This window comes from Teleopsis dalmanni, chromosome 2 (assembly GCF_002237135.1).
Source record: "Teleopsis dalmanni isolate 2A chromosome 2, ASM223713v2, whole genome shotgun sequence".
NCBI classification, from domain to species: domain Eukaryota; kingdom Metazoa; phylum Arthropoda; class Insecta; order Diptera; family Diopsidae; genus Teleopsis; species Teleopsis dalmanni.
The window spans coordinates 140,266,039-140,292,254 of record NC_051847.1 but is presented as its reverse complement, the minus strand read 5'-3'; the positions used below and the strand labels follow the sequence as shown (position 1 = coordinate 140,292,254).

Here is a 26,216-nt window from a genome sequence, read left to right as displayed (position 1 = left end):
ATTATTTTTATTTAGGTAACAAAAGTCCAATTCTTCCGAAAGTATTTAATCAAAGAACTCAAATTATTTACCAATCCAATAAAAACTCCTTTATATGACAACTAATTTGTATGGAAATGGGTTATATGTAATAATAATGTAAATGAAAATTAAATTTTGTTATTTTGTATTAAAAACTCAAATTCATGTTATTTCTAAAGTATATTAATTACAATTCTTATTTTGTATGAATTACTTACCTTATTAAAAGATTCGTAGTATCCGATAGTGTTCATCACATTTTTATTCATACATATAGTGATGGCATCCTGTAATCCATTGAAAATATCTTATCTACAAAGTGGGCGAGCAAATATACATATTTATAAAATATAGTTGAATACAGGAACTTTTTTAGTGATTTATTTAACTTCAATAAACAACTAGATCTGACAATAAAACTAAAATAAAGAAGAGATTGCAAATCTGCAGCTAGCAAAACCAAAATAAAAAACTAATAAAAAAAGAGATAACAGCACTAAAAAATTGTATCAAAATCATTTTCATAGTTTTGACGTTATATGATTGAAGCAACATTAACTTTATTGAAGCTTTAATACTATTCACATATAGAGATTATGTGTGATGTGAGTTCACGAATTTCACGCAATGGAATTTGCTGCGTTTCTTTAGCTTGACACGCATACATATTCAATGTTATGTTTATGTTTACCTTTTAATGCTGAATACTCTCAATTTCTGTGCTCTGCACTGCTACACACAAGCATTTTATACGTCTACACAAAACAAAACAAATTTCACGCTCATGAGAGTTCATGAAAGTGTAAACTGAACTGACAGTTCATGTTGTCGTCAAGTTCATCTCAAGTTCATGATAGACTTCAGCAGCCTAAAATCAAAAAAAAACTAATTTGTTTATTAAGAAAATGTGGACAATGCTTAATCGAATTACTAATTAAATAAATTGGTTCTTAGTTGTTTGTGAAAAAATGCCTGATCAAATGAATCATCAATTTGATTATTTTTAATTTCAAGGGAGGTTAAAATTGAAACAACCAGACCTACTATATTTTAAATTCGGTATTGCATGGTCGGGTTTATAAACGTTACTTTTAATTTATTTTTCTTTGGTTCTCTAAGTTTTCTGGTACACTTCAATTATTGTTGTGAATTCCGATCTGTTCAAATTATGGAGATATTTGCTCTTCTTCTCTGAGTAGAGGTAGCTTAGTAGCAATATTAATTAAAATTATAAATACAAGACTTAGAATTAATTAGATTAATTAGAGCTTCTTTGAGAAGTTATTAGAATTAATTTTTTATAGAAGCTCTAATTCCATTTCCCACCTAAAAGATAACTAAGTTTTGCAACATACATTTCGTATGCTAGTATTTGTTAGATGATTATTTGTTAAAAGTTACATATCTTTATTTTGAAGCTAAATACTATTATAACTCATTTTTTTCCAATGTTATCTTATATCAGTTAAAACGTTTTAGTATTTTGCGATGAATAACTCAATTTGGAACTTGAGATCTGGAGTCATCATGATCTCTCATTGTATGGAATATTAAAATTTATTGAAAGAGTTGATGTATAATAATTAATTGATTTGATTAATTGTGATTAAGTATATAAGTTAAAGTCTAAAAGTCTTGAAACTAGCTTTAGTAAATTCTAATAAATTTTTTGTCGATTTTCTCAATATTTTTAAATAAAAAATAAAATACTCGTATAATATAAAAAATAAAAGATTTGATATAATTTTTTTTAAATTTATTAATGTTAAAATGAATTATTTTCTTTTATTTTTCTAGGTTTCCTAAAACTTATCATATTTAAGTGTGGTAAGTCAAAATATTTATAAGAAATATAATTAAAAAGATTTAAGTTATGTTTATGATCCTAAAATATATATCTAATACACAGTTCACGAATTAAAAAAATTTGTAGCTAGATCGAATGTTTTTAAATTTTTGAACTTTTTTAGACAAAATACAATAAATTTGAAAATGAATAGTTTGTCATCCACTTCTGTGCAGCGCTTGTGCTTTTTTCTCAACGTTTGCTATCTGTTAATTAATTGTTTAGCTTACAAGTTCAATTCTTCAAAAACGAATTAATCAAGGAACGCAAATTATTTATCGATGTTTTAATGACTTCAAGGTCATTAAGTATTTCACTCCCTTTAAAATACGTATAAACTTGATCAGCTTAACAAAATCGTCGAATAATCGATTATCCTGCTCAAGGCGTAACCTGTCTTTACTTTGTTCAACTTGCCAATAACAGATGGAAAACACTTAAGTCAACTTCCAGGTTAACATGACCCACCTAATAAAATAAGATCCTCCTTACTGCAGTTCTTTCTGGTCCGAGTAACCCACGCAGGTGTGTAGGAACCCACGCAGAGAAACTTCGTATTCTTTATAATTCTCACTGCAGAAGTTGTGGAAACCTGCAGGAAAAAGTAACCATAATACATTTTCTCTGTGAATGTTTGGCTTTAACATCCAGAAGAAATAAGTTTTTAGGAAGATACTTCTCTGACAGTCTATCTGACTGTTCATCGATAAAACGAGGGACCTATTAAATTATCTAAACTCAACGTGATGGATTTAGTCTCTACTATTTTATACTAGGGCTTCTTGTAAGGAATGTGGTAACACAACGGATAAAAATCGCTAATTGAGGAACATGAAAATTATTTAATGGCCTACCACTGTAACCAACCAATCAAGGCGTAATTTTTATTAAACACCTTCTTTATATATGTTGATATTTTTAAAACAAGAGTTTGTCTTTTTTCATTTAATTAACTGTATTTTTTTTTATTAGGAAAATGTAAACGATACTCAGTCTGTCTCTATTATTATTCTTACATACATTTTAATATTATATATTAAAAAGTTAAAGGTTCATTTTTAATTTTCTGATTTTCCCTTGAAAATTGCATTTAGTTAATCAAAAAATTTCAATAATGATATATTATTCCTAAATAACATTTCAATACAAAACAACAAGTGTTGCACAGAAAGACTACATTGGTATACGGGTTGGTAAAAAAGTAATGATTTCATTTCTATAGAAACAATAAAGTAATTGCCCGAAAATCTCGATTCATACAAATACAAAAGATGAGATTACACATTAGGAAATATAATTGCTATTAAAATAAAATAATAAAATATATTTGATACAAACAAACTCAATCCTCACAACACATACTCATTAGTATTCACAACAGAAACATTTTTATAATTTAAAAATATAACTTAGGACTGAAATTTAGAACGAATATAATCTGAAATAAAATAAAAATAAAAAAAAATTTCAAATAATCCACATCTCTAGTATTTTCATATACGTATATTACGACAAATTAAATGCAGATCAAAATGCTATAAAATGCATAAAGACGCAGTCAGGAATAAAATTTATTTGTGTAAATGTGGTTGTAGCTATCGCACATCTTTCAATAACAATAAAGCCAACTTGCCTCTGAGAATATAAATACTTTCATGCGCCTATAAACTTAAAAATTTGGGTACATTTTTTATCATTTTTATGTTTATGACATCTGTCAGAACTGGCATTCAAAGTAGACATCTTTGCATAGCTGAAATTTCATATGATTATCGCTCGGATACACAGGTACATGTATCAAAATGTAATGTCTGTCCATATTAGTCTAAATAAGTTACGATTCTTTTGCATACCTGTAAAGAACATTACAACAAAAAGCACACTGCGATGCTCTTCATCTTCATCTTCATCTTCATGAACACATACCACATATATCAAGTTTTGCAGTAGACTTACGTACTTCCTCAAATGACTATGAAAATCCATACTGATATGAAAATCTGTCATATATGTTAAGTGCACAGCACGTATCCGGCTTTTTATACGATTTTAATACAATTTATATAAATTTAACAATAAATATGCTAGCAAGTCTTGTCATGTATTTCCATATACACTGGAATGTTAAGAGGATAATGATCATCCAACATAAGTAAAAGTAGAAACATCATTATTATAGACGCCGAAATACATAAAATTCTTATGAAAGCTATGTGAGCTCACCTATATGTGCCTTTATTACATTGTTATTTTACCTTAAAGTATGCTACAAAATTTCTCTATACCGCGGTGTACCATATAACAATTGAGGTTATGTGCGTTCATAAAAATGTTAAGGCAGCAATATTTATCAACCCAAAATACAAATTTCTGCAAGTTGACATTTTAAATGTCAAATTCAAGTCATCATCACGCCTAGAATGATGCTAACTTTTATGTTTACATTTTTTTCCAGCCTTTATGATGTCGGTTTTAAATTCACAAATTTTGTGGATTATATACATATATTGCGATTTCCGTAATGAGTTGTATGAAATTAAAGCAATTTTAATTCCTATTTTAATTTTTATCATATGATATATGATGCTTCAGCATTAACAAATATACGTGCCTTGAGGTATTCGGCAAAGTCTAATGAAGCGAACAGTATTTCATACCTCATTTTTCCACGTCTTATTTTTATTTTTAATGAAAGTGCGTTAACGTCTTGTGCCTAAGTTCCTCGGGGAACTTAAATTTGAGGATTAAATTACAGATAAAATATCACAGCAATTCGCATATTTTATTTATATTATCTTATCATTTTTATGATGTGTTTAATTTTATTTTAAATTTTATAACGTTTAATGGTCGTGAAGCTATGTGAAGTTATTTAAAATTTTTGATGGTATCTGGTAAGTAAAACAAAAATTCCATATTTTGAAGCTTAATAAATATTAATGGTTAGTTTGCCTAAGCAATTTTTTTATATACACAAATAAAATAAATTTATAAGAATTATTGGCATATAATTTTAAAAATGTGTTTTTAGATTTGTTTCTTAAATATTAGCTATTATAACTACATACTGAGTACTGAATTCTTATTAAAAAAAATATCTTCTTTAAAACCATATAAGGCAAAAAAGTTGGTGGTCTTCAAGTTTTAAAGATAAACATAATTTTTAGTACTCCCTAATTTTCTCGCATTGCATTTATAGGTGTGAAATATGAAGTCTATCAATTAATAGGTTCACCACAATTGCTTTTTTCTTTGGTACGTGAGTGCTATCAATGAGATGGAATTATTGAAGGTGTTCGATGAGCTATATATAACTTTATTCTAATAATATTTAGTTTTATGCAAAATAGTTTTAGTAGTAATTGAGCTAAGCTCATTATCTCCTAATTTTTAAAAATCCTTATCATCAATAGAGTGCTGACAAATTAATGTAAAAGTGAATTAAGAAATAACTGTAGTTATATTTAACTTAATTTAAATCTTCATTTTTATAGTAGTATATCATGCATGATTATATTACCAATTATTCTGTCATACATCTTTTATCTATTTTTTTTTTTGTTATTTAATGATTTTTAAGCTGATAATTTACTCCAAAAAGAAAAAGTTAAATTAAATTTAAATAATTTTTTTAGATATTCATTTATAATTAATTAAGGAACCTTATGCAAAACCTTTTATTTCTACAACATTTCATACTTAAGCACCTCAACTCCATAATTTATGAAAAAAATATATTTATATTATTTCATTGAATTATATTATATATGGTAAGAAAAACGTCACTGATTTATTTATAATTAAAGTTTTTCATTCACCATTGAAAATTTCATTTATTTACTCAATAACTTCGCGGTAATATTTATTAGTAACTAAATATTTAATACATTTTTTAGTTACTAAAAACCTTTTATAAAGAGGTTTTTCGAGTACTAGTGAACTACAACAACAAAATTCTTTTTATATTATTTTTAATTAATTGAATTTTTGGCTGCCCATACAGATGTTTCGAGTGTTGCCAAATATCCATCATCAGTGGGCTTGGAAATAATTCTTGTATTTAATTATTCGTAAATAATTTTTGTTGGACTGCAAATACCAGAAATCGAACTCGTGTCCTGCCAAATTTGAAGCTCAGAGTCAGCGCACCTTAATCAACTGATCCAAAGCCATACTTGACTTTTTTATGTTCGCACATTTTTCTGGAGTTTTGTTAATTTGCTGTGAAGCAAATTTGTTAGCAAATTCACTTACTGTGGTTTTATTAGAACGAAATCATAAACCAGCTGTAGAATAATTGAATTAATTAATCATATTGTTATATGATTAATTTAATTGTTAAATATCAATACTATTCTGTTTGTAGAGACACTATATGTTGCATGATTTATATATTCTTTCTTATGTATAGAACCTAATCTAGGAACATAATATTGAGAAAATCATGCTAATGTTACGAGTCGCACGGACGAGACCAATATTTTGTACTTTAAGTTATAATAAGTAATATAAGTAATATAAGTTGTAAGTTGTAAAAATCATTTAGTAATTTTAGATTTTAGTAACTAAAATGTCTTAATAAATTTTAGTTACTAATAAATATTACCACCATCTTATTTTAAATATTTACTATATGAGTAAAAAAATGAAAAGTACTCGGCGAAATAAATAAAGAGTGAATAAAAACCTTAAATTATAAATCATTAGATACATAAACAAGTTTATGAATAGTTTACTATTCCGCATTTATATTCATATAAGAAATAAATTATATTTTTTTCTACATTCAAAAACCACTATAAATTACTATAAAAAAAAAAATTTATTTATTGATGTGTATTCTAATAATTTTTTGCCTAATAACTTATGTATGACATATCACATCATATATCAAATTAGTGTATAATAACATTATAACTGCATTTCAATCCTAATTTATATGCTTAAGTACATATAAATAATTGAATTTCCCAATATTTAAGTTTGAAATAGTTTGAAATGAAACGCTAATTTTCACAAAATCATAATCACACATGAGGTTTTCAACTATTGCACATACATATACTTTAATAATCCAGTTAAGAGTAAATAAGATGATTAAAGTTTCCATTTGCAGCCTTTTGTTTACGATGTTCGCAAACACTTCTCTCAAGTGTGCTGTCAAACGCCTTAATATATATCATAGCAAATTAATTCCGAAAGTAATCCTTAATGAGCCTTTAAGCATTTCAAGTAACTTTCTTATTTCCGTTAATGTTTTTAAGATACCCAAAACGGAAGTTATTCAGCAGCCTACTCAAATAAATAACATCTACCCATATGCATGAACGAAGACGTCTCAATGAGACAAAATTTTTACTTTTACGTGCAAAAAGCATTTCACTTCCTCGACTTCCTCGTAATACGTATTAACCCGACTAAAAGTTAAAGCCAAAAAACAATGATGCGACATTTGCTAAGATACGCGATAATTTAACTTAATCATAGTCTGTGAGAAGAAAAAAAATGCATCTATGCCAAGGTAGAATCCTTATTATTAAGCACGAGTACTCATTAAAAACCAGGCTTCAGTAACAAAAAAGAAACAAATAAATTAAGTAAGTAAATAAATAATGAGGAGCCAAATACATCGCACTTAGCCAGGCTAAGCAGTGAGGAACCTATTAATACAAATTCACACATATGTGCGTGAGTTCACTTTGATTGTATGTAGGAGATCCTGCAAACGCACTTATCCTGTTAAATGTTTGTTTGTATTAAATTAGCGTTGAAAATGGCATGGAATATATTTCATTCTCGACTGAACGTGCAACTCACATCCTCAATTGGGTGCTTTCTAGGGTATGTCGAAACCCACGTAATAAGTTTTAAAGAGAAAGTTTAAGGGAAAGTTTAATGGAGTGAACTTTTTCATATTTCAATTTACTTTCTCACATGTTTAAATTTTGTTGCTGAAGAAAAGTTTACTGCAAATAATAAGTGGAAATTGAGTTTCATATTTTGTTTTACTTAGTTTTTCACTTTAATAAAAAATATTTTACCAAAAACAAAAATATTAATTACAAATCTCAGTTGGAATTGTGGTTTATTTAATAAATCTCAAAATATTTTTCATAAATATGGTAGATAAAAATTTATGATAGTATAAATGATGGATAAATAATATTAGATTCATTCATTTTTGTTTAAGTAACTCTTTAAATATAGAAATAATACTTATCAAAAAAACTATAAAACGGAATTAAATTTTTGAAGGTAAAATAGTAAATATTCACACAACTGCAGAGGAGCTGTTCATAAATAATGTTATGTGCAGACAGTCAAATTTCTTTAATTTCGTAAACATGAAATTAAGTTAAGTGTTCATACTGCCACAAATTAATTAAATCATATGTCTTTTGTTTACAAATCGAATGTTAAAAATTATATGCTCCAAACACCATATGTATCTGGGAAATAACAAAAGTTGATTATCATAACTATAAATGATAGCTTTAGTAGTTTTGTTAGCTTTAGTGGATTTCAGGTATATGAATTATTATTTTTCACTTTTTTATAAATTAATAACGGTTATATTTTTTCTTTATATTCGAATTTAAAAATTTGCACTACTTTCAAAATATTTTCCCGGTTTCATTAAAATCAACTTTCATTGACATTTATTTTAAAAAAATGTTTTTTTTTCATTTATGTCTAAATGAACATAAATATTCATAATTGCGTCTGGTTCAAAATTTAATTATGTAGCTATGTTATATATTTTTAAAAAGGACTATGGCACCAATTAAGACAGAACACAATGTAGTGAATAAATAGTAAATAATTGATTTGTAATATAATTAACTTAATGTGGGATATATAAGCAACGGAAAGGACCAAGTTACATTTTTGTTGTTTTAGTTATTTTTATGAATATGCCAATACGTGTTTAGTTATGTACTTAAATACAGGGCTATCCATTTTGTGGCACCAAAAATGAACGTAAATGAAACATACTTGTAATTGTGATGTTGATCAAATTCTTATATGAATATATTTTTTAGACTTTGATGTAGTATATTACAACAAAGCCAGTTTAGGACGAATCGTATGGCTTATAAAACTCTTCCGTTGAATCCCATTTCTTTCCCATACATGTCTTCAGTTTCATATAAAAACAAATTAATAGCCATAGGTTGTAGCAATTAGAGTTGCGTATTTCTTACACATCCATGTCATTTTAAATGTAAATCAAGCTGATCACACCTTTAGAACAAAATCTACATCAAACATGGACTTTTCATGGTTGCTTGAAGTGATTGTCACTTGTCCAGATTCTATAATTTGGTTTGTCAAGCGCAAAATGAGCCAAATCTATAAATGAAATTTGATATAATTAAATAAATTAAATAAAATATAATTTAATTTTAATATTTTTACCATAATAACATTAATATTAAATTACTTAAATTATATGTTTTTATTTAATTTTTTATTTTAATTATTGTTCTGAAGTTGATTTGTGTATAAGTAGATTGCATTATATCATGTAATGTTGTAATTGGGTAGTTAGAGTTTTTAGTAAAATCGATTTTGAATTGGTGGCACTAACCCCTTTAGTACTTGTCACCCTTTAGTACCCTCTTTTACAATTTCAATATAAAGCTCTGTAACTATATGTCAAGCGTAAGTATATTCTAATAAAAATATATCCAGTACGTCACAACAAAAGATCAGCATTATTATACATTCAGTTAAATATGCAGCTACAAATAATAATTGTATAATCATGGACCACATGATCCAATTTAATCGAAAAATACAAACACATTTTAAATGAATAGTACGAGCATTGTTTACAGTTTTCTGGCGACCTGAGTACAAAAGTTTCGATTTTAACAAAACAGTTGACAAGCGTGCAAAAGGGGGTTCTCTAACTTTCTTTATTAAACATTAACATATGTATTAATTTAGAATATACCGGAGTGCATCAACAGTTAAAAACATAAGATATAAATTATTTGCGATTAATGCAAAAAACCTAAGTTAATTCAACTAAACAATTTGAAAACAAGGATTTTTAAAACATTTCCAGTCCACAAACATCTTATCAGAGATTAATCACTGATTTCCTTCACTAAATATGCCCCTGTTAACTAGCAGCTTTAAAAAAGAGATGTGAACAAATGTAGATGCTAAGAAATGTGTCCATCATATAGTTTTACGTCCTGCAATTGTTAAAAAATGAGTCCATCCACTACAATGTCTATACCAGTAGTGGATATATGAGAATATATGGATATAAGTCTGAGGGGTGTGTGATTTTAAACAAGAAGGTATTATTACGTTTATTAATAAACGGTGTACCATAACTCTTTCTGTAATATTAATTAACTCTATGGTAGCATTAAGTTGTTTCATTATACAGATTTTTTCGTTCTATATAATGAAAACAAGAACTAGAATTAACACGACAGTACAAAATGTACTATAAAGAAATTATAAAATACTTATAAATTATATGTAACAGTATAGTTTTTACATTCACGAATAAAAAAAATACATCATAAAAAATAAAAATAAAATAGAAATGAAATTACTAATATCCAATTAATATATACTGTCGGCTAATATCAAATAATCCAATTACGCTATGTCTTCATATATATATTATTTATTGATAATTGGCTTAATCTCGTAAATGTTATGGTAGTCTTAAAGATTATAACATTCTAACTTTTTTAATTTGGTAACTTATAAATTCATGGTTACTTTAACATTATATCGGTTAGAATATTTTCATTAGAAGTTAGTTCACATCTAATTATTGTAATTCTAATATCAAGTAAGTTGAGTTAATTCAAAAAGTTAGTTAAGCTCTAATTTCTTCAGTAAATTTTATATATAAATTAGTTATTAATTGTACTGTATGAATATTTAACTAACTTCTGTGAGTAATATAAGAAACCATTTAAAGAACAAATAGCTCCAACGATAAATTGCTAATTAAGGAAACTAATTAAAAGTTAATTAAACTTATTAAGAAAATTTAATAAAAAATTATAAGAAACTTATATATTCAGTACTAAATAAATATTTAAGTTAACTATATTAATTAAATCAAGTTTTAAATTCTATTAGAATAAAATATCATTTTTCCTTATTAAAGCTCTGCCCAAAACTTCAATTCATGTTTACAAATACTCTTCATCCTGAATATTATTTCATATTTGTATAAGGATTTACACTGAATACACTGAAAAGGGAAAAGTATTAAAGAAAAAATTATCACCGAATTTGTGAACTAAGTTCGTTGGTATGGGAGAAATTTTTGGTGTTAATAAACATTTAATCTAGCTGTTAACACAAAGCCAACAAGTTGAGCGAAGCCTCCCTAGGCGCAATTCTGATATTGATTATTTACACATCAGATGTGGTTTTCATAAATAAACATTTAAGCTCCAAACTTTTCGTAATCTACATTAAATATACGCGCATTTGTACAGAGTTTGACACAAATTTTATATATCTTAAATTTCGATTTTATGTTAAAGTATTAAAGAGAAAAGATACGAAGAAATATAACTTAAATTTTTGTACATAAATTTTATAAAAAATTTTTTAAAAATATTAAAGAAATTTTCTTTAATAAATTTGTTTATAATTTGTTATAATATAATAATTTAACTACGATTTCTATCTTAATCTCAGTGAGATGTTATGTTGTCTTTTTAAATATATAATTGAATGAATAAATTGAATGGTAAATGTATGTATATTCCAAATGTTTTCAATTAACATTGTATTGCTGCGAGCATTGCTTCTGTACTTAAAAATGGCTTGCTTTCGTTTTGTGGCATAAATTTTACTCCTAAAGTTTAGAAAAGTAAAATTTCAGACCATCGTTAATGTTATGAATACGTGATTAATTGCTCTTGTTGCAGGTGAGACCGGAAATGATTGTTTCCTGTAGGAAGTTTTCTTGAATAAAGTAAAATTTTATGTGGAAAAATGTTTGTTAAAAATTGCCAAATTGCTTGGAGTACAAAATAAATGTAATGAAAATTAATAAATGCTATGACATTTGTATTAAATTGTTCATAATACATATATTTGAACAGCATATGATATTTATTATCAATAACGAAACTAAATAAATTTTCATAAAAATACTAATAAATTTTCACTGAGTTATAAATAATTATGTATAATTAATTACTTTTGAATAAAATTGCGTAATATATTATATGAAAACATAAAAGAATTTAAGTTTGTTACATTCCTAATTATATGACAACTACATAATTTGTTTCAACTATTTCTTCAGCCTCACGACCTAAAAACTTTCACCTTAACTTAAGAGTTTATTTCAAACTTTTTCTGCCAATAGGCAGAAAATACTAATACTAAATACTAAAAGGTTGATGTCAAAAGTTAAAGAGCATATAATATACACTACATATCAACAAAACTTTGATAAATTCTATTCTACATAATTTTAATACATTTTTTCCAATATCTATGCAAATCAGAGAAATATTTCAATTTCTTTAGCTTCAAAAGATTTTCACAAACCGCCTTAAAATATTTCTTGCCACCAAGGAGTTGGAAGGAATTTTTAAGTTCAACTTCAGATGGGAATTGTATACATCAACGATATAGAAAAATTTCTTTAAGGGGAATATCAGAAATCAATAACACCACTTTTTCTGTCTGTTATGAATGAGTGCATAAAAGTAAAAGAGAAAATCACAGTACCAGTAATAAAAAAAAATTCGGCAATTCCTTTAGCTATTATAGAAGTTTCAGGCACCTACATTTTTGTATAGCTTTTTCTTGTTTCTGAGATTTCACACTCTCATAATCACTTAAGGCGCTTCTCGTTTTAATGTTTCTTTTAACACTGTTTGCTTTTGACTTAAGATATAAAAATTTCATAAATCAATCATTCAAGTACGTGAGTTGTGTACAAAATGATAAGTCCGGAGACTTTTTTCACTAAATTATGGACATTTACGTCTGTGGCTCACTGTAATCTCCATCCAATTTAACATTTTTCAAAACTTAAGTAAATAATTTCAGACTTTATAACTTAACTGCAATTTGATTTATTTTATTTTTAATAGAATGTCATCTTTAGGCTTCACTGATAGTATAAAAATTTGTTAAATGATTCATACATTTGGTTTAAATAAGATATAAGTTAATTTTTTAATATTAACATTTCTCTTTTGTATTGTATCTCTGGATAGCTTATATATATGTAATGATTTTGTAAAGGAGCAAGAAGTGCACATAACAGTTGTTTGAAAAAAGATTGATATAACTGCATATTTGTATCACACATTTGAGATTTTGAATTGATAAAATAGTTTGACGAAAATCTCAATTGAATAAATAATAGATTTATATTTTTTCTCTATTCAGAATAGATGGCCAATAAATTTAGAAACCCATTGTTGTACTAAAAAGAAAATCCCATAAAGTCTTTATTACCATAGAGACCAACATGACTTCCACTTTCTTTCATATGCCATTTTTCAAATATTCTTTTGTAGTTCTTCTTTAACGAAAAGCATTTTTCAATTACATATAACGAGTTATAAACTGCATCTAATATTATATTTACGATGAAAGATCAAATAACGAGACTTTTTAATTTTTTTTTATAAAACCATTATGATAAAACATCTAAATCACACCCTGTCTTTTATATTTAGCAACAAAAAGTTCTGAATATATAATTAAAGTAGAACGAAATAAATCACATTTTAATCAATAAATAAAGTAAAACTTTAAGAAAAGTTTGTTCTTCTAAGAAGTGGCAATGATTTTTTAACTTTATTTAGATTTGTATATGATTTCAATAAGTAACATATGTTAAATTAAACCAAAGGCATGCAAAACAATTTATCAACAAATTTTTAAAAGTTTGTAGAGTACCTTATTCTGACTTAATAAGAATATGTAAATAATTAATTATCATCAAAATTAAACAAAGTCAAAAATGTGATGCTGTACACACGGTATCATATAAAAGTGTCAGCACAATATGCCTTGCCTAACAATTGTGTGGTTTTGTGTAAGTATTCATTTATCATTGTCTCTTAAAAGTTAGTATTAAGTACTTTATACAAGTGACTTACTATATATAAACATATAAACTACAAGCAAATGGCTTGGTGTGACTCAAATAAAATCTAGCAATTTTCTAAAGACGCCCAAATCTTAATTTTTCTTAATAATGACTCAATTAAAAATTAATTTAGGCAAAGTATCGGTCTTTGTTTTCATACAATAGATATTGCAAGGTTGTTAAGTATTTTTTCTTCAATCCACAAACTTTGGTCTTTGTAAAATGTCAAACTAATATGTTTCTAACAGAACTAATATTTCTAATTTACTAAAAATGATAAATGATGCTTAGGCGAAGTTCACTTTGCATGCGGTTAGGAGAAAAGTGCTTAGCAAGCATCTAAATAATGCTAATTCCTTTGATTTGTGGGTTGTGTTTATAAATGTTGCAGTGGAAAGAATTCAGGAAATCATTTGCAGCTTTTGTTGGAAGTTAATTTGTTGGTAGTTTACATTTGTAGAATTTATACCAAAAAGCCAAAAGTATTAATACTCTTCACCAAATACCACGCTATTACAAGTATATGTAATAACACTGTAATAAAAATATAAGATGAAATTGTATGTAACGTTTCAAATCTTTATTTATTTTTGTAATTTTTTTTTATCACCTTCAAATTATTTCTCTACCAACATAACACTCTTATACCAATCATTTCTGAAATCCTGAAAACTATTGTTAAAGATAATTTTTAGAATTGCCTTTAGAGCGCCCAGTGATTTGGTTTTTATCTTCCTAATCGTTACGAAAAGGTGTCCCTAGACCGGTGTCTTGAGCTTAAGGAATTGTCAGAGATCACATGCTGCAACTTCAGGCGAACACGATAGTTGTGAAACGATATAGTTGAACTTTTGATGTGCTTTCGAGGAACCAATGCAATCTTAAGATAGTATGTCTGAGTTCTACTCTCATATCCAGTGTTTATGAATTTCTTATTATCTTTATTGTAGAGATAATCACAAATTAAGTGGCTCGAAAGTTCACTCTTTTCAATCATAAAACACGTATCAAAATGGACTCAAATGATTCTAGTGATATTTAAGCGGTATCAATTTAGCGGCAATTTTGAGAACCAAATCCTTAATCTTTGACAGTTGGTTTATCAGTTGATGTTGGTAGTCGTCCAGATCAATTTTTGTATTCAACGCTTTCTCTGCATTCTTTAAATAGTTTACGTCTTGTAAAATGATTATGTTTTATGACTTTGTTTGATCACCGAAGATTTTCTATAACTTTCCCAATTTTATGCAACTTCTTTACACAACAAAGGCAGACATTGTAATAATATTTAAATAAATTTTATGTGGTTAATAACTCATGAGCGTTACTATTAGACAAATACAGATATTGATATGATATTTGACACAAATATCAGTGCAAGTACTATCAATCTAAAAAAGAAGTTTAGTCAATCAAAATTAAAAATCTCACCTAAGTTTTGATCACAATATACCTACATTAAGAAGTGAAAGTATCATTAACAATTATTTGGGACTTTTAAATTGCATTCACGGAAACTTGTAATGATACCTAAGTGATACTAAATACTCGTCATTACTTGTCAATTACTACTAAAGAACAGTTTCAATCCAGAAATATTTGTGTGTACGGTCACTGCGTATTAATACACAGCCTTTGGCTATTTAGTCTCATAAATATTTTGGACTTGTGTAGATAAAGCGAAAAAAAAATAAACAATTCTTTTGTAGTTATTTAGTTTTAGCTAGAAGTACAGCAAGCATCCTAAACAATTATTTCACAGACAGATCTATCTGATTGTCAGGTAAATAAATGAGTCAAGACATGTTTGATGTAAGCCTATTTACTAAATGAAAATGATTTAAATTAAAAAATTATGTAATATTTATGTAAGAAAAATATTACAACTATTGCCTATGACTGAATTTAATGACTACTCCAAGTTAAATGCTCTTCTCTGTGTCCTGTGCACTAGTGCTATTTTTAAATATCAACCAAATAAGATGCCATTTTAAGTAGTGGTATCACAATAGACCCATAGGGAATAAATGAGTTGGTCAACCTGCCAGAGTGTCATATCAAATTAACCAGACCTATGACATGGTATGAATTTGGAATTTTCCATTAGAAAGGAAAATAATTATTACAAAATTTTTGCATGTAATAAACACAATATTTAAATTTTCTTATACATTAAGAATAAATTGTCAGATCTCTCTAAATGCAGATCATATTATTTTTTTACATTTATCTTAGAAGTTGTTAACAATATTATATCAACTAACGAAAAGTGTTATATGTCAAGGCTAATCACTGTAGTATTAAACTCATTAATTTTTCTTTAATTTAAGAAAATTAGCATATATAATATGTATATTTTATATTCATTAAATATCATCTATCTAGGTTTCACACAACTATAACACATATTTGAACTTGTCCTTTCCTTTGCAGGGATTACCCTTATATAAGTTTTTATATATACTTGAGAATACTTTTAAATTTAGGTGCAGAAGCAAAATAAATCATTTTATGTACAACCTTCGATTTTAAAAATTATTATGTTCTACTCATAAAGTGAACCCGGTCCCCTCAAGACAGCTACGTTAATCTACCGTTCATTATGACAATACCTTTTTCCATGCAAGTCAGCTTAGCAAAATTATTCTAATAATTTTATATCTATATTTGCAGCAAAGGACCTTTTAAATTTTTAAATCAACAAATTAAATAAAATTTTGGAATCTTATTTAAAATCAGAACTGAAAATATTATTAATGTGTTTGTCATTTATACTTAGTGTTCTTTGACCCGACCCATGAGTTATATCCCTCGGATGAGAAGTCCTTTGTGCTGCATGCATATAAGTGAACAAAGATAATTTCTGCTACAATCTTCGTTTGCTTTAGTTCGAAGAGTTTCCTTTGTACATTGTACGATATCCCGTCGATTTTTCATCAACTGACAATTCTTTAACTTTTCTTTGTTTATTCGTCGTTTTTGTCTCAATTAGTGGTTTTTCTTCCTTCTATTTTGTCTGTGCCGTTATTATGGATGAAATTTGCTCACGCAGCGTTTAACAAAATTACTTTAATTGTCTGTTTAATTAATACTTCAACTGAAAGCAGTCACTTTGGACAAATACTATGACTTTACGACTTCTCAGTGTTCTTTTCAGTTCTTATGCGCTTTTCCAATGTCCATTTTTGCTTTTCCTTAACAGAATTGAATACATAGTCCAACATTTTTTTGGTGTTTAACACGCAATTTTTAGCACTTTACGATCAGCTCATTTGTATGAATCTTTTATTTACAAGTCTTCCCACAGTTAATCCTAAATTTGCAGTCTCACAAATTGGCTTGTGTTGAAGTCATTTTTTCTGTTCTTTCCTACTTTCTTGGCAAACATTTTTTCTTATTTTCCTATATATACATATATATATCCATATATTCCTTTTGGTTTGTTTATATATTAGCAAATTTTTTGTTTGCCTTTTATGTATTTAATTATTGATTGTTTAATTTAATATTGCTACAAAGGTCATTCAATGTCATATCGCAAAACAACTACTATTTGCTCATTTTGTTTTTTTTTTTTGTGGAATTTATATTTGGTCTATACTCTCAATTTCAATAAATTTTATTTCATTTTATTTTTTCTTTAATAAAATTAAGCAACATTTTTTTAATTTTTTTCTTATTTTCGAATGCGAAATTTATTATTTCCCCAAAGAGTTAACTTTGAAAAATATTTGCCTCTCATTTCATTTACCATTGGGAAATTTTCACAATACGCAAACAATTACTAATCTAATTTAAATTGAGGTATCAAAATCGATAATATCAATTTTAGAAAACAGTTAATAAATATATATGAAAAGATATCTAATGGGAATTTGTAATAATCACAGAAACGATTCGTTATGGTCAAAACATTGTCCAAAAATTATTGCTATTTTGTTTGCTTTATTTTTGTTTAAATATGGAAATTAAGCAACGTTTATTTGAAAATAAGTTAACCAACGAAAAATCCATTTACAGTACTATCTAGGGGTTTTTACATATCATTTTATATTTTATACAAATATACAAGGTATAAATATTTATGCCTTAATTCAGTAATAGCTCCCACTTCCTAAAGCACGTACATTAAAAATTCATACTAATATCTTTGAATATAAGAACAATGAAGAGTTGGCTTTTGGGAAGAAGAATGTTACTTACTGACATTCACTGAGCAGAAGACACTCTGCCTTTTGAGTGAAACCAAAATGTTAGCTATTGAGGGCATCCTACCTTCGATCGAGGATAGAAGCTTCCGAATTAAAGCTAGATAATCATAAAGAATGTGACTAAATCTTTCATTTGATTTAACGTAAAGACAACATTCTACCTGTTTAAACCCTTATTATTAAAATGATAACGCAGAGTATAATGACAAGTCGGACAGCCTCCCAACAAACCTAAGTTCTATTCTGCTTAAGAAGGACATCTTACTGTAGTTAAATGCACACACCAGCTCTTTAGCCTGTAATGTCGCATCAGTAGCGACTTCGTTCCTTTACAAACCATTTTTCTATCATAGATCTTGTTGTGGGCCACTTTATATCACAATAAGGTTTCGGTTCAAAGTGTCAAGTAGATATGATCCAATTCATGCAAGGTTATCTATGAACTCGTTGCTTATTAAGATAGTAAACTATATTGTACTCCAATGATGCTCTTCTTTGCTTATTAATTATACGAAACAACACCAATAATCATTATAGTGCAAGAAGTTGAATATCATTAATTATATCGTCTGTACAAAATTAAGATTCAACAGATAAAGATATTGGATTTGACTTTTCGGAAGCTTGGTTACCTTTTGCACAGAATTTTAAATCTGCAGTAAGCTATATTTGCTATATATATATATATATATGTATATAGTCTATTTATATACATATACGAGTATAATATATACACAATACTAAAACATAAATACAATATAAAATATTACAAACACAAATTCTTGTTCACATTTATACTTCATTAGATAAAAAGTTAAAGTTTTTCTAAGAGAAACATATTCCTAAATCGACGGTTTATGTGCGAGCTATACTTAAATCTGAACCGACTCAAATAAATATATTTTGCAAAAATATATTTTGCACTTAGTTTTATTTGAACATTATTATTAAAAACTCATATCCGAATGTTCAGTTTATGTGGCGGCTACAGGTTATAGTGATCCAATTTCAGCTAATCCGACAAATGATCAATGTCTACTCCCTAAAAATATGTGCGCAAAGTTTTATTCGGATGAGATCATAATAATCTTTTCTCGTCTAACTATTCGAGAATACATATATTTTATCGGGCCTACAAAAATCTTGACAAACCTAATACTCCCTTTTTTATTTTACAGTATTTTGTTGAAAGAGTATAAAAATGTCTTTGTGTATTACTGCTATGCATATAAATTGCTTGCTGGGATACCATTTAAACACATATTCTTAGAGTTGTTTCTTCAAACATTGCTTCGCACATTGTATATGATATCGATCATTTCCATTTCATTTCACAACTGCCAGCTACATACTAAAAAATAGCTGGACCCGGTTCTACAATATATTCTGTTGCCGCGGTACTGAGTTTCTTCATGAATGCGAAATATAACGTCCATAAGTAAATATATGTTTATATGGATGAGAATACAATATGTACCAAATCAAGCAATTGGGTGTAATATATAGCAAATGGTATTACAAATTTAAATATACGAGCAGTGGGTATCCATGTCTTAGACAGTTTCTAGCATTTATAACATATAATTGAAATCTTTAGATATTGCAAGTATTATGAAATATTTCACAGAAAAAAACAATCTTTGTTGTTGTAGTTGTTGTTATTGCTAATGTAACGTAATAAAATTTTTGGCAGACATTATTCGTTTTTACAACAAAATACTTAAAAATTATTCACATTAAAAATAAACATATATAAATGACAATTACTATGGTGTTTAAATGATTATTTCTGTAATTGTTATAACTATTTTAACTATTATAATTATCTCTTGTTAAACTAAGATATATCTTATATATACAAAAAAGGAACAACATGTGTTTAAATATTTCTGTCATCATATATAACACATATGATTATATAAATACAATATATGTGTGTAGTTCTTATACATATAATTTCGATATAATATATAATTATAAATGTAAATCATTTTTTTACAATTTGCTGAGACTTACAAAAAGTTAATAACATTCAAGTAAAAATAAAAAAAATTTTTTTTTGAGTTGGCTAGACTTTTTTGCTTAAAGCGGGATTAATGCACTTAGGACTAATTCTGCAACACTAACACTATATGATTAATTTTTTAATATTAAATTTTTTGTTCAATTTTACAAAATTAATAACACGTTGCAGTGCACAGATATATATGTTAAATTTTTAATTGCTGTTGTTGTAGTATTGAAAAAAATTTCTTCTTATAGAGGATAGTTATCTGCTAATATTTACATACACATCCAGTTGATAAATCGTTTAGGCCTCGTTTTTTTCGTTGTATTTGAGAGAGTTGTCAAGATAATCGTCGTTTTCGGTCGTTTTTATTTGTTTAAACAAATAAATTTACAAAATTGAGCGGTGTGCTATAGTGATGAGATGAGATAGAAAAAATTAATTAATAAAAAAAAATATATAAAATATTAACAAACAATTGAAACAATACTACCACGTTTCAACTATTATAACTATTTACTACCACAAAAAAAAATCTATTCTACTACATAATTCGGATAAATAATGTACCATATGAAGTATGCGGCTTTTAGTACGATTTGGATTAAGTTACTGCTACAGGACATGCAAACGATTTTATTTACAAATGTATATATTTTCTGTATTAATCTTCTATGTATGTCATTTTCTTACCAATATTTGTTGTTACGCATATGATACGATTTCATTGCAGTTGTAAAATAAATTTAATTGTTTCGTAAAAATAAAATTAAAAACTTATTATTATTATTAAATGAAAAACAGCCACGTTGTAGTTGTTAACTTTTTTTATATTGTTTGGATACGATAACATATGAGTTTACAGTAGTGCTCCTGGTTCAGCTGTGTTGATGATATTCAAAAGTTATTTTTGAAAATAAAAGAGAAAATAGATATTGAATATTTAGAGAAGAAATGATATTTGTTATCAGTTGCAGATAAGCTGGGATACAAACTACTCTACTAGTGGTTTTTAGGCAATTGGTACTACGTATGATACATTGTGTGCAGTATCTAAATGTGGGATTGGTGTAGTAATGACAATTAAATTTTTATTTTTTTTAACATCCATATATATGATTTATTGAGTGTAATTCTTTAGTGCTAATCAAATTTTTATTTTTTTCTGATATCCAATATGCAATTTCATAAAATCATCCAATTATATAAGAAATTTTATTTTTTACAGTAGTTTGAACCAATTGGTATAGCACTACTTTATGTGCAAAATAATAATAAAAAAGTCTTAAAATTTATTCTATGAGACATTAAATACATAAATATGATTAAAATGAGTTTAAATATGTTTTAATATACAAAAAAAAAATTTAATATTGATGTTAAATACTCCTGTGTTGGCTATTAACACCTTTCTTTAATTATGATTTCTAGAGGTTTTATAGTCGTCTATATCTCTTAATTCATGTTAATTAAATCAATAAATTACTTTAATTGTTATAGAAACTAGTGCCAATTCTGCGACCTACAAAAAATTAGTATAACTAGAAATTACCAGTTATAATCAATGTTATGCAGACAGTTATATGTATTTGTAAAAGCAATAATAAAAAGTAAGAAACTTCGGTTCTCCCGCGTTACATCGGAGCACATTGCTAAAAGGATTTTGCACTTTTAGTTGTAAAAAATTGAGAATTTATTTTAGTCATATTACAGATCTACCAAATAATATACACACTTATACGAATATCTTGTTCAAAAACAAAAAGAAGACGATTTATTATAAAAGTAGTTAATAGCAATTAACTACAAGCCCCAATCACTCACATAAATATATACGAAGCTAAATGATAGATTAATTTATTAATTGAAAGAGATTTAGATTAATATCGTTATGGTTTTGAAAAAATATTATTCTTAACTTTAATTGTAATGTTCATTGATTTATGAAATCTTAAATTACTTAAACATACATGAGTTTGTACAATGATTGGCGATAATAATGTTCACATGTTTTTTGTTGGATATTGCAATGAGGCTTAGTATTTATTATTTTCTGGGGTCTATATTAATTTGATATAAAAAAATTTAATTTTGTTTGTTTTAGAAAATATTTCCGTTTTTATTTTTCTTTTATAATATTTTTAAATCACAAATGTACTTACGTGTCAATGGTCTAGCTGGATGCTTAGACCACAAATAACGATTCTTCACCGGCGATAAGAAGGAATCCCTGGCAATTGGACTGGAACCTCTTGGTACAGATAATGAACGGAAGGGAATCAAGTCTTCAACATCCCACCAGAATGGGTCACGTGTGAAGGCAGAAATTGGTGTATATGGATTTGGGTTGAGCATGTCCCTGAAGCGGTTTCTTGGGTGGAAGATTGGAAGTCCTTTTTTGGTTTGTAAAATTGTAATTGTATTTTAGTTGTTGTTGTTGTATATTTGTGCAGATAGACGAGTAATCAAAATTTTTTTTGTTTAATAAGTATATAAAGTTTAAATTTTTAAATATTGTATTTGAACGATGTTGTTTGGTGAAATGAAGTAAGAGAAGTAGAAACATAATTGTGATATTTTTAAACTAAAAATATAGATTAATAAAAAAAAGAACACAGAAAAAACATCGCTTTAAAATAATTTGATATTTTCCATGCGTAATTGGCTACTTTTCTAAGGAAAAATATCATTTGGTATAAGCGTGGGATCCATGGATTTGGTGACAATATTGCTACCTGTCATGTGAGGCACAATTCTTTTATTGTTAATTTTAACAAAGGAATAAAATGTTCAAATTTTATTTTAAAAAATATGCTTTTATATGCTTTTAAATACACTAATTCAATTAATCATTTAATAGCATATTTTTTATGACAGCAAAACAACATTAAAGCTTACCAAAAAGCAAAAATCAAAATTGCTATACGCCATTTTATGGCTTCTAAAAACAATATTTAAACAAAAAGGTTTGGAGACAACGGCACAGCTAAAGGATTCATTTAATAGCTTTGATGCTTCTGGCTTTATCAAGAATTTTGAAACTTGTATTGTTTTCAACTTTTTGAAAGATAAAATTTCATTTTCATGCGCTTTTAAGCCAAATAAACAATTTCATTAAAATTCATATCATTTTCAAATTGACAACATTTTCAAAACAGCATGAAAACATCAAACATTGAAACTCAATCATTTACGATTAAAATATATGCCAAATTTGAAAAAAAAACTATTAAAAATTGTGCTAAAAATTTTGCATTAACTTTGTAAAAATAAATGCAAAATATTTTTACCATCAGCATCATATGCGACCTCTGTGGGACGTGGTCCCCAACGGCCTGCCTTAACGGGAGTGGGACTTGGTGAGCCGGCACGCTCAAAAGTTCTTGGCGGTTCACTTGGTTTTTCATCTGACTTACTAGCATAGAGTTCATCCAATGGTTCCAAAGAGCTGGCGCGGAACAATGGCCTAGTGAATGGTGCCAAGCTGGTAGCACGATCGAAAACAGATGGTCCACGTGATGCGCGTGGTAAGCTACTATCACGATTCCAGTAAGTTGGTGGTGGTACATAGGGCTCACTGCCAGCACGTGTATAACGTCCTGGTCTTACTGGTGATGGTGAACGAGCTGCAAAGTAATGAGTAAAAATATATTGGTTTATATAAATATTTATTGTTTGTTTGCTTTTGTCAGCAAAGTAAAGACTCTTCTATAAGTTATATTTTTTGCATTTTGAACTTCAACAACAACATATTACATTTTCAACTTTTCAACAAGGTACATTATTTTATACCATGTTATAATACATATATAATGAATCCACTGTAGATGCATGGGAGTTGAGATTGATATCAGTTGTTAAATTTTTAAATACCGAGAATTTTTCTTTGAAAATGACAATTAAAAATAGTATTACACTAAGTAAAACTAAAATGAAGGATTAAATATATAAGTAAAACTAAAGTCAAAAAAAATAAAAATTTCTCTCTCCTATTATTATTTTCTATAAACTCAATTATTAAGACCTATTGATAATTGATCTACATTCTTAAATGTAGTAAAAGAAATCTATCACTGAGAAGATAGAAGAAGTAGAAACAATAAGAAGTAGATTGTTTCACTTTATCCATAAATAACAGTTGATAATTGATCTACATCGCTAACTGTAGAAAAAGAGGTCTATCACTGAAAAGGTAGAAAAGGTAGAAGAAGTACATATAACAAGAAGTAAATTGTTTCGCAGTATCCATAAAGCAACATACGATATTATGCACTAAATATAGACAAATACCCTTATACTGCATTACTTAGAAACAGAGCACAATATCGATTAAAAAACTATTATAAAATACACTGGCAAATTTTAATTTATTATGTACACATAAAAAAGTGAACTAGAGATTTGTTTAAAGGACAAAAAAGTCTTACTTTTAAGAGGTCAAAAATAAGAAAGGTGTGTATGCGTGTTATTTGTGTTTATGTTCGTGTAAGTAAAGACGTTAACCTGGTTTTTACCTAATTTTTTCACAAAGAACTGAAGAAAAAAATTATGGACTGTTCCACTTGACTTCACTATTTAAAAAAAAAATTAAATGAATCTGGAATGTGGTTTTTATGACATGGTAAAAAAGGATTCAACTGATTTCTCTTAAGCCAATTATATACTATAATAAACTATATTATAGTATATATTAGTTATCAATTTTAATTTATTAATTTATTAGTTCCTTTTTATAAGTTGGATGATTTTGTTTTGCTATTTTAAACGAATAATAATATTAAAATATTTTTTTTTTTCAGGTCTTGTATTGGAAAACTTTTCGTATCAGCTGGTAAGTCCTATTGTTTAATGTTAAACTAAATAAAACACTTTTTTGTATTAATTCCATAATTCAACTGCACAAAACACGTATTATATTATTATTTTATAACGACTATTTATCTTATAAAAGTCAAAAAATAATTTTAAATAGAAACACTGAGCAAATGAACTAAGAAATATTTACTAAATCTCAGAATTAACTCTTAATTGGCTTTATACGAGTAACATACCCTTAAGAGAAAATCAATCATTATCAATATAAAGATTGATCAAGTAATATTAAACGGTTCATATAAATAAATAGTTATTTATATTTGATAACCAATAATTGGTTTTAATTGCATTTATTTTTCAAGGATATAAGCTATTAAAATTAAAAAAAATAATTTGCGCTATAAAATTTGTAATTATTTTCTAACTTTTATGGAAAAAGATTATCGAATAAAGGATTGTAAAACATTAAAACAATAAAACTCATTCGCTTAATTGGTTTTACAAATTTATTACATTTTAAAAAGGATAAAACTTTGTCTACAGGAATTTAAGACTGTAAAGCTCAACTTTTTAAAATCACTTAATAGCATTGAAAATAGATGTAATGTTAGCTTACAAAGAAGAAAATTTATTAGGGCAACAAAATTTAGTACTTAAGTGGATATAAAAATGTAAACATTTAGAAAGCAATTAATATTTAAGTATTTACTTTAGATTTTAACATTAAGGCTAACAATATTAATGATTTAATTTCATATCCAATCAAAAAATTATTTATTTGCATTTATTACTTAAGTTTTTTTTGAATAATATATTTTTTAATTCTACTACAACTTCCTCTCTAATATCATAAAAATGTTGTACAATACATTGTCTAAGATCATTGTCTGAAGATCAAAATATTAAAAGCTCTTTTGGTAATAATCTTATTTTTTATTACCTTTAAACACGGGCCACAAAATTCATTTATAGTTTAAAACTTTTCAAAATATTAACATTCGACTAAATAATTAATTATCTGAAACACACCTGCATACACCTGTAATATGAATGTGGTATCATAATAGTGATAATACGAATTAATTCGAACTAAATCAGAAAATTAGTTTTCAAAGGAATACCGTTTCTTATTGCTATCATTTTAAAAATAATTTAAAAAATTTGAATGTAGAGTATTTTTTAAAAATATACATCTTCCAG

General features: G+C 26.8%; 1 protein-coding gene across 3 annotated transcripts; it reads right to left on the bottom strand.

The window, feature by feature from the left end:
- Window positions 1-20,426: 20,426 nt before the first annotated feature.
- On the bottom strand, window positions 20,427-23,827 carry LOC119682770 (protein transport protein SEC31-like; the record flags this gene model as incomplete). 3 transcript variants are annotated; one of them, XM_038096275.1, is given in 4 exon segments in its annotated part: window positions 20,427-20,611; window positions 20,895-21,083; window positions 22,364-22,594; window positions 23,492-23,827. In XM_038096275.1, coding segments are annotated over 3 exon segments (590 nt in total), but the record flags the coding sequence as incomplete, so codon positions are not given.
- Window positions 23,828-26,216: the final 2,389 nt, after the last annotated feature.